The sequence below is a fragment of the Macaca mulatta genome, chromosome 10 (genome assembly GCF_049350105.2).
Source record: "Macaca mulatta isolate MMU2019108-1 chromosome 10, T2T-MMU8v2.0, whole genome shotgun sequence".
Classification (NCBI taxonomy): Eukaryota; Metazoa; Chordata; class Mammalia; order Primates; family Cercopithecidae; genus Macaca; species Macaca mulatta.
This window is the reverse complement of record NC_133415.1, coordinates 103,690,318-103,704,450: the sequence shown is the minus strand read 5'-3', so window position 1 is coordinate 103,704,450 and position 14,133 is coordinate 103,690,318. Positions and strand designations below refer to the sequence as shown.

General features: G+C 52.3%; 1 protein-coding gene across 3 annotated transcripts in view; it reads right to left on the bottom strand.

The window, feature by feature from the left end:
• BCAS4 (breast carcinoma amplified sequence 4) overlaps positions 1–14,133 on the bottom strand; it is an 86,297-nt gene that overhangs the window by 34,043 nt on the left and 38,121 nt on the right. For all 3 annotated transcript variants that reach the window (XM_077948315.1, XM_077948316.1, NM_001266471.1), the window contains exon 4: positions 3,819–3,953. In XM_077948315.1, the coding sequence (XP_077804441.1) occupies positions 3,819–3,953 (135 nt within the window). The remainder of the gene's footprint in view (positions 1–3,818; positions 3,954–14,133) is intronic.

The following is a 14,133-nucleotide window of genomic DNA, read 5'->3' as shown; positions in this document are numbered from 1 at the left end:
GCTTGGTGGAGATCCAAGCCCTTGGTGGAGGCTGGAATGTCAGCCTCTGAGGGTGATGGCCGTTTAGGGTCACAGAAAGGAGGTGTCCACCCTGGGGGAGGAGGCGCTGAGGGGAACTGACTAGAGACGGCACAGAATCCCAGTTTTGAAAGAATCAAGATGGAGGACACTGAGAAGGCCTGGGCGCCCTACAAGGACTCCCACCTCCCAGAGAGCAGGTCTGGGGGTCAGGGAGGGCACAGAATGGGCCAACGGGGTGCAGGGCACCAGCTCTGGGCCCAGACATCACAAGTTCAAATCCCAGCTCCACCACTTCCTGCGTGGGGCAACCCGCAGTGACTCAGTTTCCTCATCCGTAAAACAGGAACAATGACCACACCCTCTTCACAGGGTGGGGTGTGAGGCGACTGCAGAGTCGGCCCCAGCAGCAACGGTGATGGTCATCATTCTGGAAGGGCCCCTCCAGCTCACACCCTAGAGCAGCCACAGCCCTGGAGCCTTCAGGTCTGCACACGCATGCGCACACTTGGCTGCACCGCCTCCCCCAGACAAAGCCCTTGTGGGGCCAAGAACAACACACCGGGGTTGCTGAATGACTCACCCACCCCTGGCCAGGACGCGCTTCCTGGAACAAGTTACCACAGGTAGGTCTAGGGGGCTCTCCAAGGCTTAGCAAGGCCCAGTGTGGCAGAGAGGAGAGGGTGCAGGTCCCAGCATGCCCCAGCCACACTCCGGGGGGGATGCCACATCCCTGCAGCAGGGGGGGTGGGGGGACCTCAGTTTCAGAGCTCCACAGGCCTGGATCCCAAACCCAGCAGTGACCCTGGATAGGTGATTCTCCGTCTCCAAGCCTCAGTCTCTGCCTCTGTAAATGGGAACACTAGCACCAACCTCATGGGGATGACTGCCGACTGCAAGAAGTGTATTAAATGACAGGCAGGACCTACTGTTATGATACTTGAGTCCTAACAGGACATGGACAGCCAAGGTCCTTTCTGCCCCAATGTGTCTTTAAAAAAAAAAAAAAATTTTTTTTTTTAAATTTTCAGAGAGGGTCTTGTTCTGTTGTCCAGGCTAGAGTGTAGTGGCATGATCAAGGTTCATTGCAGCCTCAAACTCCTAGGCTCAAGTGATCCTCCTACCTCAGCCTCCTGAGTAGCTAGGGCCACAGGTGCATGCCATCATACTTGGATAATTTCTTGTAGAGATGAGGTCTTGCTTTGTTGCCCAGGCTGATCTTGAAAGTGGTGGGATTATGGCCATGAGCTACCACATCTGGCCCCTAATGTGCTTTTTTTTTGTGAGACAGGGTCTCACTCTGTTACCTAGGCTGAGTGCAGTCATGCGATCTCGGCTCACCGAAACCTCCACCTCCCAGGCTAGGTTCAAGTGATCCACTCACTCAGTTTCCCGAGTAACTGAGACCACAGGCATGCGCCACCATGCCCAGCTAACTTTTCTATTTTTTGTAGAAATGGGGTTTTGCCATGTTGCCCAGTCTGGTCTCGAACTCCTGGGCTCAAGTGAACCACCTGCCTTGGCCTCCCAAAGTGCTGGTATTATAGGCATAAGTCACCGTGCCCAGCCCCAAATGTGCTTTTAAAGCCATCAGTGGGAAAAGTCACTCAGGAATGGTCACTGTAAGTTGAGGGAGAGGACAAAGGATGCAGCTCATGACTTCATTGTCTTTGGAAAGCAAAGAGATGGAGTTTGTCTGAAGAGGGGCAATCCCAGAGGGCTTCTCACAGGAGGTGTCTTTAACCTGGGCTCTGAAAGATCAAGAGTAGTTCCTAGACCATGAAATCTGAGAGGCCGCTGTCCAGCTGTTACAAGCTTGGGCAAACCATTCATCTGGAAGCAGGCAGGTGAGTAGCACGTGCCTCAGGCAGGTACAATGAGGCCAGGAGCCTGTGACGGGAAAGCACATGCCCTATCAGCATTTCAAGTCGCACTGTTTAAATATATCGCCTGGCCAAATAGAATGAGTTGACATGGGCCAAATTCTGCCCACGGGCAGAACCCTGACACTTTCTGAATTTTCATTTCCTCACCTGTTAAATGGAGATACTATTAATACCCAGCACACAAGATGGCTGGGAAAGGTAAATGAATCACTGCATATAAAACGCCTAACGCAGAGCCTGGAACCTGGTTAGCACTCAACAAGGCCAGGCGTGGTAGCTCATGCCTGTAATCTCAGCACTTTGGGAAGTCAAGGCAGGAGGATCACTGAAGTCCAAGAGATGGAGACCAGTCTGGGCAGCAAAGCGAGCCTCTGTCTCTATAAAAATAAAAATTAGCCGCCGGGCGCGGTGGCTCACGCCTGTAATCCCAGCACTTTGGGAGGCCGAGATGGGCGGATCACGAGGTCAGGAGATCAAGACCATCCTGGCTAACACGGTGAAACTCCGTCTCTACTAAAATACAAAAAAAAAAAAAAAAATTAGCCGAGCGTGGTGGCGGCCTGTAGTCCCAGCTACTCGGGAGGCTGAGGCAGGAGAATGGCGTGAACCCGGGAGGCGGAGCTTGCAGTGAGCCGAGATGGTGCCACTGCACTCCAGCCTGGGCAACACAGCCAGACTCCGTCTCAAAAAAAAAAAAAAAAGAAAAGAAAAATAAAATAAAAAATTAGCCAGGTGTGGTGGTGCATGCCTGCAGCCCCAACTACTTGGGAGGCGAAGGTGGGAGGATCACTTGAGCCCAGGAGTTCCAGGCTGCGATGAGTTAGGATCACGCCTGTATTCCAGCCTGGGTGACACAGTGAGATCCTATCTCAAAAACAAAAAGCACTCACTAATTGGGCTGTTGTGATAAAGTAGAGATAAGGTGTGGACAGGCAGGAACAGTGGAGACAGGGCAGTAGAGGGGATACCTGCAGGCAGAGCCCAAGGAGCCACAAGAGGCCCCACTAGGTGACACCTTTCCTGTGAAGGGCAAGTCACCAGAAACAGGCACTCCAGGACCTGACCTCAGACAAGTCCCCTTATCTCCTTCCCTGAGCCTCCATCTTCTCAACTATAAAATGAGGGTGATTAGCCAGGCATGGTGGCCCATGCCTGTAATTCCAGCACTTTGGGAGGCCAAGGCAGGTGGATTACTTCAATTCAGGACTTCAAGACCAGCCTGGCCAACATGGTGAAACCCCATCTCTACTAAAAATACAAAAATTAGCTGAGCATGGTGGCACACACCTGTAATCCCAGCTACTTGGGAGGCTGAGGTAGGAGAATCACTTGAACCCAGGAGGCGAAGGTTGCAGTGAGCTGAGATCACGCCACTGCACTCCAGCCTGGGTGACAGAGTGAGACCCCATTTCAAAAGAAAACAAAAAGGACACATGATCCTTCCTTCCTTGCGGGGCCATGGAGAGGATCCCAGGACGACAGAGGAGAGATGAGGAAGAGAACGGCCTTTGCAGGCCATAAACCCATCCCCCTTCCCCTGCTCCTTGAGGCTGACTCCTGCCTCAGGAAGGGGAACCTGGCCAGAATTCTGGATGTCATCTTGGTCACTGTCCCTAAGTGTGCAAGGATGGGCAGGAGGATGGGAGCTGTTTCTGCTCACCACAGTAACCTCAGATGGCACTCAGCAAACAGTAGGTGCCCAATAAATGGTGGATGAGCACACAAACCATCGCAGCCCGGGGCTCACAGGGGACAGAGAAAGGCTGAGGTGTCTGGCCGCCTGTACCCGTTTCCTGTCTGCAGAAGTGAAATGTGCCCCCTGAACTTGGCTTCCTGCGCGCTCCTCCCCATGCTGGGGTCTGCGGAGGGAAGGGGGAGCAGCCCTCCCCTCACTTCTTGGGTCAGGATACTCACGTTCCTGAAGGAGGGGAGCCCTGCGGATCCCAGCCACCTCCGCAGGGCCTGTGGGAAGGCCCCATGGTCCCGCTCAGCCTGAAGCACGTCTGCTTCCAGGAACGCGACATGGTGTCCGACCATCTTGACGAAAGCCTGAGAGACACGGAGAGGCCATGATGCCACATCTGTGCAGGCTGGAGCCCATTCCTGGCCACACTCCCTAGGCCGGTGGGGACTCCAGGCCTTTCATCACTACGACCAGCCTCCCTCCAACAGGGCTCCCCACAAGGTGGCAGGGCCTGCTTCGCTGGAGGGACACCTGCAGAAACCCTGACAACGGTCACAGCTCCCGCTGGTGGCCTCTTGCCTTCTCCCCATAGGGACGCTGTTCTTAGCCTCCATTTTACAGGGGAGGGAAATCAAGGCTGAGAGAGGCTGGGTCACCTGCTCAAAGTCACGAAGCCAGGAAGTGCCGGGGGCCGGGGGGGCGGCAGGGTCTCAGGGCACATTCATCAGATTTCAAAGCCTTTTTTGTTCAAAGTTGATTTTATAGAAATAGCCCAAATGCTTATTTATTTGTACTTTTCATCTATGTTAAGGACACACAAACGCTCATTTTAATAGTGGATGTGCTGTATATTCGAACTCAGAAGCCACCAAGGGCCTAGCAGGAAACAAGCAGGTAAAGGGGGCCTAATGGGAAGCAGGGTCAACCAGAAAGCTAAGTCCAGGCCCACAGGAACCACTTAGCTCCAGGCCTCAAGTGCAGAGCTGCCAGTTTCAAGAATAAAGGGCACAGTGGCTCACACCTGTAATCTCAGCACTTTGGGAGGCTAAGGTGGGTAGATCACCTGAGGTCAGGAGTTCAAGACCAGCCTTGAGATCTGGAGTTTGAGATGCCTGGCTAATTTTTCAATTTTTTTGTAGAGATATGGTTTTACCACATTGCCCAGGCTGGTCTTAAATTCCTGGCCTCAAGTGACCCTCCCTGGCTTCAGCTTCCCGAAGTATTGAGATTACAGGCATAAGGTACCATGCCCAGCCAGAATTCTTTTTTTGTTGTTTATTTTAATTTATTATTATTATAATTTTTTTTTTTTTTTTTTTTTTTTTTTTTTTTTTTGAGACGGAGTCTCGCTCTGTCACCCAAGCTGGAGTGCAGTGGCCGGATCTCAGCTCACTGCAAGCTCCGCCGCCCGAGTTTACGCCATTCTCCTGCCTCAGCCTCCCGAGTAGCTAGGACTACAGGCGCCTGCCACCTCGCCCGGCTAGTTTTTTGTATTTTTTAGTAGAGACGGGGTTTCACCGTGTTAGCCAGGATGGTCTTGATCTCCTGACCTCGTGATCCACCCGTCTCGGCCTCCCAAAGTGCTGGGATTACAGGCTTGAGCCACCGCGCCCGGCCAATTTAATTTATTTTTTTGAGATGGAGTTTCACTCTTGTCACCCAGGCTGGAGTGCAATGGCGTGATCTCAGCTCACTGCAACCTCCACCTTCCAGGTTCAAGTGATTCTCCTGTCTCAGTCTCCCAGGTAGTTGGGATTACAGGCACCTGCCACCATGCCCAGCTACTTTTTATATTTTTAGCAGCCTGTCACCCAGGCTGGAGTGCAATAGCATGATCTTGGCTCGCTGCAACCTCTGCCTCCAGATTCAAGCAATTCTCCTGCCTCAGCCTCCCAAGTAGCTGGGATTACAGGTGAGCACCACCATGTCCAGCTAATTTTGTATTTTTAGTAGAGACAGGGTTTCTCCATGTTGGTCAGGCTGATCTCAAACTCCAGATCTCAGGTGATTCGCCCACCTCGGCCTCCCAAAGTTCTGGGATTACAGGCGTGATCCACTGCACCCCGTCTTTTTTTTTTTTTTTTTTTTTTTTTTTTTTTTTTTTTTTTGAGACGGAGTCTCGCTCTGTCGCCCAGGCTGGAGTGCAGTGGCGCGATCTCGGCTCACTGCAAGCTCCGCCTCCTGGGTTTACGCCATTCTCCTGCCTCAGCCTCCTGAGTAGCTGGGACTACAGGCGCCCGCCACTGCGCCCGGCTAATTTTTTGTATTGAGACGGGGTTTCACCGTGGTCTCGATCTCCTGACCTTGTGATCCGCCCGCCTCGGCCTCCCAAAGTGCTGGGATTACAGGCGTGAGCCACCGCGCCCGGCCTGCACCCCGTCTTATGTTGTATTTTTAATAAAGATGGCGTTTCACCATGTTGGCCAGGCTGGTCTCGAACTCCTGACCCCAGGTGTTCTGCCGGACTCAGCCTCCTAAAGTGCTGGGATTACAGGCGTGAGCCACTGCGCTCAGTCTGTCTTTCAGGCTTCCATCTAACTGTCCCTGAGCACCTGATGTCATACAGCCCCGGCAGGTACTCTAGAGCCACTCAGATTCCTGGTCTTCACAGCCCTCATTGCCCTCTGAAATTCTTATCTATTCACGGTCCACACCTTTAGGATGTGGGTTCTAAAAGAGAAGCTGCTGAGTCAGCACTGCTCACAGGCCAAGACCAGAGCCTGGTCCAGGAGACAGGGCCCATATGGATGGTGGATGCATAAATGCACACGTGCATGAATGAATGAGTGAATGAGTGAGTGTATCCTTAGCAAAACGACATTGAGTGAACCCAAGATGGAGGCTTCTCTTGTGCTGCTGCCGCCCTGGGGCTCTGGCTGCAGCAGGGCTGAAAGGCTGAATCAGCCACGTCGTGTGTGTGTGTGTGTGTGTGTGTATGTGCAGATGTGTGCGTGTATGTGTGTGTGTGTGTATAGAGGTGGGTGGGTGGGAAATGGGCCAGGAAGCATCCGACAAGGGCTCCAGCCTCAGAGGCCTGGCTCAGCCCGCACATATGGTTGTAAAACTCAGAAGAAAGTCCCGACTCCCCTTCCTCCAGCCGATTCCAATTTTATGCTCCCTGCGTTAATACCAATCTGGTGGAGAGTGTGAGGCGAAGCTGAGGAATGTGCGCTCGCGACGTCTGAACTGTCTCCAAAATGCCTGCCAGTGAGGCCAGCCCGGCCAAGCCACAGCCAGAGAGGCGGAAACCTGGGCCAGGGCAGCCCCGACTCTGGAGAGAGGAGACGCACATGTCCACCCACACAGCCAGGCTGTGGTGGCTGCAGGTGAGCGAGAGGGCTCACCGCTAATCTTAGCCACCCTGAGGGCTGGGTGCAGGGAGCACAATTGATTTCTGCTTATTTTCCTCTTCGATAAAGACATGCTACTTTTATAATCAGTTGAGAGGGAGGGAAGGAGGAAAGCCTCATTGTTTAAAAATATATTGGCAAGTATTGAGGAATTTGAACACTTTCGTCCCCCCTGGACACAGGGGTCTTGCCATGTTGCCCAGGCTGATCTCGAACTCCTAGGCTCAAGTGATCCTCCCACTTCGGCCTCCCGAAGTGCTGGGATTACAGGCCGAGCCACTATGCCTGGAGAATTTGAACATTTCCACCAAAGAGTTCCCAGCTTCAGAGCATGACTCCTGTACAGAAAGGTGTGTTGACATCCAGCAGGGGGAACATAAACTTTGCAACCCCAGTTCTACCACTTCCCACCTGTGTGAACTCCGGAGAGTCACTTCTCATCTCTGGGCCTCAGCGGCTTTTTCTGTAAAATGAGACTAATAGCAGGACCTTGCTCCTGGGGTTGCTGTGGAGTCGAAGTGAGTTCTTATGTGTAAAGCACTCATAGTGCCTTGCCTGTAGTAGGTACTCAAAAATATTAGTTTTTGTTGGCTGGGCATGGTAGCTCATGCCTGTAATCTTGGCACTTTGAGAGGCTAAAGTGGGCAGACTGCTTGACCCAGGAGTTCAAGACGAGCCTGAGCAACATGGCAAAACTCCATCTCTACAGAAAATACAAAAAATTGTGGCCGGGCGCGGTGGATCACGCCTGTAATCCCAGCACTTTGGGAGGCTGAGGTAGGTGGATCACAAGGTCAGGAGATCGAGACCACGGTGAAACTCCGTCTCTACTAAAAAAATACAAAAAATTAGCCGGGCATGGTGGCAGGTGCCTATAGTCCAAGCTACTCGGGAGGCTGAGGCAGGAGAATGTCGTGAACCCGGAAGGCGGAGCTTGCAGTGAGCAGAGACTGTGCCACTGCACTCCAGCCTGGGTGACTGAGCGAGACTCAGTCTCAAAAAAAAAAAAAAAAATTAGCTGGGCGTGGTGGTACACGCCTGTAGTCCCAAGCTATTCGGGAGGCTGAGGTGGGAGGATCGGTTGAGGCCAGGAAGTGTGACTGCACCACTGCACTCCAGCCTGGATGACAGAGTGAGAACTTGTCTCAAAAAAAACAAAGTGAGTTTTTATTAATACAACTGATAAAGGGTCAAGTTCTGGCCTGAGAGGTCACCTCGTGGTTTCCAAGCTCTCACCTGGCAGGTCACACTGATTCTGAGGGCAGGGTGGACTTGCAGTCTGTGGAAGCCACTAACACTCTAGTCACCCCAGGACCTCCCCCTGGGAGGGCAGAGCAGTCATTGTTCCATCCTGGACAGATTCTCCCTCTCTCAGCCTTGTGGACCACTACAACCACCATAATAGTTTGTCCTTACGGAGCATCTGCAAGATGGCAGGTGCTGGTCTCGTTTAATCCTCACAATGACTCTGAGGGGTGGACGGCACATTCCCTTCCAGGAGATGGGGGTCTTCCTTGACACTGACTCCAAGGGGGTTGGTGAATTACCAAAGGGGCAGATCAGAGCCCCAGCTCTCTGGTTCTGGAGTCCACCTGCCCCATACAATGTCAGGTTCTCAGCAGGTCCCTCAGTTTTATTGTTTGATGTCACACACTTGAGCTAATAGGAAATACATCATCAGCCGGGCACCGTGGCTCATGACTGTAATCCCAGTACTTTGGGAGGCTGAGGCGGGCGGATCATGAGGTCAGGAGTTCGGGACCAGCCTGACCAACATGGTGAAACCCCATCTCTACTAAAACTACAAAAATTAGCCGTGCATGGTGGCATACGCCTGTAGTCCCAGCTACTTAGGAGGCTGAGGCGGGAAAATCACTTGAACCTGGGAGGCAGAGGTTGCAGTGAGCCGAGATCGTGCCATTGCACTCCAGCTTGGGTGACAGAGCAAGACTCTGTCTCCAAAAAAAAAAAAAAAAAAAAGGAAAAGAAATACATCATCTCCCACTTGACCTTAAAAATCCACGGCCCTCTTGGAACCTCCCTTAGGACTCCCCCCTTTTAACGGAGCATCAGTTACAGAGAAATCTCTCTCTACTCTAAAGAAAGCGGATGTGCAGGGGTGTTGACAGGAGGTGAGTGCCACTCAGCCTCAATGTTGGTGAGACTCTAGGGCAAAGCGTGGTCTGTGACAGCCGGGAGATTCACGCCCCACGGTGGTGACAGTTGCTTCTCAGCTGTTCCCAGAAAGGAATGGGGAGAGCTTGGGGCTGGTCTTCTAACACCTGGTCCCTCAGCAGTTCTGGCTCCTGTTGGCATCTGAGTTTGCAATCTCCATCTAAAACTTATAGTAGGCCAGGCGCGGTGGCTCATGACTGTAATACCAGCACTTTAGGAGGCTGAGGCGGGCGGATCACGAGGTCAGGAGATCGAGACCATCCAACATGGTGAAACCCCGTCCCTACTAAAAATACAAAAAATTAGCTGGGCGTGGTGGTGGGTGCCTGTAGTCCCAGCTACTCGGGAGGCTGAGGCAGAAGAATTGCTTGAACCCGGGAGGCAGAGGTTGCAGTGAGCTGAGATTGCACCACTGCACTCCAGCCTGGTGACACAGAGAGACTCCGTCTCAAAAAAAAAAAAAAAAAATTATAGTAGTTGCGTGGGTGGAAGTTCAAAATGGTGTAGTCACTTTGGAAAATTGTTTGAAACTTCCTAAAATGAATTTCCATAGCTCTCCTAAAAAGACCTGCCAATAATTCCACTCCTAGGTATCTACCCAAAAGAAATGAAAACATATGTCACACAAAAACTTGTACGCAAACGTTCATAGCAGCATTATTCACGACAGCCATAAAGTGGAAAGCACCCGACTGTGCACCAGCTAGTGCATGGACAAATGAAGTACGGTCCAGCCATATACCAAAAGATGATTCAACCACAGAAGGAATGAGGTCCTGGCACATGCTACAACATAGATGAACCCTGAAACCTTTATGACAAGTGAAAGTAGCCAAGCCCAAAAGGCCATATATGGTATGATTCCATTAGCATGAAATGTCCAGCATAAGCAAATCCAGAGACAGAAAGTAGAAGAGTCGTTGCCAGAGTCGGGGGCTGGGGAATGGTTGCCAGTAGGCATGAGGTACTTTTTAGGAAAATGTTCTGGAATGAGATAGTGCTTATTGTTGTATCACCTGGTAAATATACCCCACACCTCCAAATGGTATACTTTAAGAATAATCGGCTGGGCGTGGTGGCTCATGCCTATAATCCCAGCACTTTGGGAGGCCAAGACGGGTAGATCACTTGAGGTCAGGAGTTCGAGACTAGCCTGGTCAACATGGTGAAACCCCATCTCTACTAAAAATACAAAAATTAGTCAGGTGTGGTGGGCATTCCTGTAATCCCAGCTACTCAGGAGGCTGAGACAGAAGAATCACTCAAATCCGGGAGGCAGAGCTTGCAGTGAGCCAAGATCCCACCACTGCACTCCAGCCTGGGCAACAGAGCGAGACTCCATCTCAAAAAAAAAAAAGAAGAAGTTCGAGACCAGCCTGGGCAGCAATTTAGTGAGCCTCGGTCTCTACAATGAATGAATGAATGAATGAATGAATGGATGAATGAATGAATGAAAGAAATAAAGAATAATCAATGTCGACTTCCCTGTTGGTGGGGAGTGGGGGTTACAGCAGCTGCAATCCCTCTGATGGGTCCTGTCATTCTAAGGACAGGGTCCAAACTCCAGGCCTTGGCCCTACCCTGTGGGCTACATCCCTCACTCCAGTCTCATCCCTGACCTTGAGCTCCTCCCGGGCCCCAGGTGTCTGAGAAGCTGCCTTTTCCCGCCCCTGGACCTTTCTTTGCACAAGCTGCTCCCTCCCCAGGTTTTCTGCACCCAATCTCAGGCCTTAGGGTCCAGGTCACACACTTGGGAAGCCCCCTCTGTTCCAGCTCTGGCCAGGACCCCTTGGTGTGTGCTCTTGAGGCCGACCCGCCCCACCCAGCCTGCTTCCCTGTCTAATGCTCCTCCAGGACCACCCACAGGGAACCAGACATCTCCCCTGGGTCGTATGTCCAGTACCCATCTCTGAGAAGCCCACCGTGCAGCAAATGTTTGTTGAATACGACAAGGATTTGGGTGCAAGAACCTCACCGTCACTCCCATTTTATGGGGAAATGAGGCTGGGAATTTTCTGGGGGTCACACGCTAGGAGACAGCAGCACTAGGACGTGAATCCCGGCTGTGCGGCTCTAGATCAGCGCTTCCAAACAGCAGCGACCTTGCCCCCCGGGGACATTTGGCCACATGTTTGGTTGTCAGGCTGGGGAGTGGGGTTGGAGGAATGCTAATAGTATCTTGGGAGTGGAGGCCAGAGAGGCTGCTAAGCAACTTACAATACCCAGAACAGCCCCACAACAGAGAATTTTCCAGGGCAGCAGCACTGGGGCTGAGAAGCCCTGCTCTGGGGTGTGCGTTCCCAACCACTAGGCTGTCCGGACTCTTCAGTGGCTTCCTCCTCCTCAGGATAAAGGCCAAAGTCCTGACCTCGGACGGCAAGGGTTGGACAACCTGGCTGCTGCCGCCAGTTTCTTTGGCCCCACTGGGGTCTGATTCCCCTTTGCCCCCAGTACCTGGCCTCCCAAGATCCTTCCAACATCCAAATCTCCTCCCTGCTCAGAGCCAAGATCCCGCCTGGAGCCCCTGCCTGAGCTGCACCCACCTGACACAGTTCCCACAGTTCCTCCACCCACCGAACACAGTTCCTTCCACTCCTTCTCCAGGGTCCTGTAGATCCCATGCCTCAGTCGCTGCTTCCCTTCACAGCACTTGCCTAATGAAAGCAAATCCTGGCCAAGTGTGAGCAGCAGAACAATGGCTCCCAAAGATGTCCACGTCCTAGTCCCAGAACCTGTGAATATGTCACCTTCCTTGGCAAAAGGGATCCTGCAGGTGTGATTAAGTTAAGGGTCTTGGAATAGGAGGTCACTGTGGATCATCCAGGTAGGCCCAACGTAATCTCAAGGGTCCTTACAAGAGGGAGGCAGGAGGGCCAGCAACAGAGAGACAGGAAGATGTCACTCCATGGGCTTTGAAGCGGGAGGCAGGGGCCACGAGCTGAGGAATGCAGGCAGTGCTAGAATCTGGAAAAGGCAGGAAAAAAGGCAAGGAAAGGCAAAGATTCTCCCCAGAGCCTCCGGAAGGGGCCAACCTGCCACCACCTTGACTTTAGCCCCATAAGGCACATTTTGGGCTTCTGACTTCCAGAACTATAAGATAATAAATGTGTGTTGTGGACGAGTGCAGTGGCTCATGCCTGTAATCCCAGCACTTTGGGAGGCTGAGGCAGGCAGATCCTTTGAGGTCGGGAGTTCAAGAGCAGCCTAGCCAACATGGCAAAACCTTGTCTCTACTAAAAAAACAAAAATTAGAGGCCGGGCGCGGTGGCTCAAGCCTGTAATCCCAGCACTTTGGGAAGCCGAGACGGGCGGATCACGAGGTCAGGAGATCGAGACCATCCTGGCTAACATGGTGAAACGCCGTCTCTACTAAAACATACAAAAAACTAGCCGGGCGAGGTGGCGGGCGCCTATAGTCCCAGCTACACGGGAGGCTGAGCCAGGAGAATGGCGTGAACCTGGGAGGCGGAGCTTGCAGTGAGCTGAGATCCGGCCACTGCACTCTAGCCTGGGTGACAAAGCAAGACTCCGTCTCAAAAACAAAAACAAAAACAAAAAAAAAAACAAAAATTAGCTGGATGTGGTGGCAGGCGTCTGTAATCCCAGTTACTTGGGAGGCTGAGGCAGGAGAATCACTGGAACCCAGGAGGCAGAGGTTGCAGAGAGCCAAGATCATGCCACTGCACTCCAGCTGGGGCTACAGAGCGAGACTCCGTCTCAAAAAAAAAAAAAAAAAAGGTGTTGTTTTCTGTTCTTTTTTTTTTTTTTTTTTTTTTTGAGACGGAGTCTCGCTCTGTCACCCGGGCTGGAGTGCAGTGGCCGGATCTCAGCTCACTGCAAGCTCCGCCTCCCGGGTTCACGCCATTCTCCTGCCTCAGCCTCCCCAGTAGCTGGGACTACAGGCGCCCACCACCTCGCCCGGCTAGCTTTTTGTATTTTTTAGTAGAGACGGGGTTTCACCGTGTTAGCCAGGATGGTCTCGATCTCCTGACCTTGTGATCCGCCCGTCTCAGCCTCCCAAAGTGCTGGGATTACAGGCTTGAGCCACCGCGCCCGGCTATTCTTCTTCTTTTTTTAAAATTGGGCAGCCTCCTGAGCCAGGGTGGGCTCAGAGAGGCTCCTGTGTGTTGTTTTAAGCCACTAAGTTCATGGTAATTTCTCCCAGCAGCGATAGGAGGCTGATGTGGTAATACCCTGCTGAGGGTCTCTCCTGGACGGCTCTCAGTCAACGTCAATGGACTGAATGCTCAGAAAGGAACGGTCCTGATAGCTGGGCTGGCCCAGGCCAGGCGAGAACCAAGCTGCAAGTCTTCACATTTTCTTTCCTCTTTCAAACGTGTGGAATAAAATTCAAATGAATCAGCTATTCCAAGGGCAAAGTTTTAATTATATTCCTGCTTCATTCTCTGCTGACAAGAATGTTAATTCTCTGCTAACTCGGTGCTGACAGCCACGCCTGCTCCCTCCCTCTGCAGCTTGGGAGGGGCTCACATTCCCTCTGGCCAGGTGACTATGACACAGCCGCAAGGTCCTCTCAGCCTCCCAGTCCTCTGCTGTGCACGAAGCCAGGGTCCCAAGCCTAGGGCCCCAAGTGGATGAAGAGCGTCTGCACCGGCACATATGAGCTGGAGTCCTGGCTTGATGTAACTAGTAGTGTGACCCCAGAGAAGTGGCTGACCTTGCAAAGCTTATGCTCCTCTTCCAGGAGATGGGGGCAGTGAGAGGACTGACTCTGCAGTGCAGCAAGGAGGAAATGAGATGCCATGCATCTTAGCCAGGCAAGTAAAAGATGGGTGAGCTACGTCAGTGGTAAGGCAAGAGGGCATGGTGAGGACTGTGGAAAACTGGAGAGCCCATGCCCTTCTGAGGAGCAGCAGCCACCAGCTCCATCCATTTTTTTTTTTTTTTCAGACAGTCTTGCTCTGTTGCCCAGGCTGGAGTGCAGTGGTGCGATCTTGGCTCACTGCAACCTCTGCCTCCCAGGTTCAAGTGATTCTTGTGCCTCAGCCTTCTCAGTGTG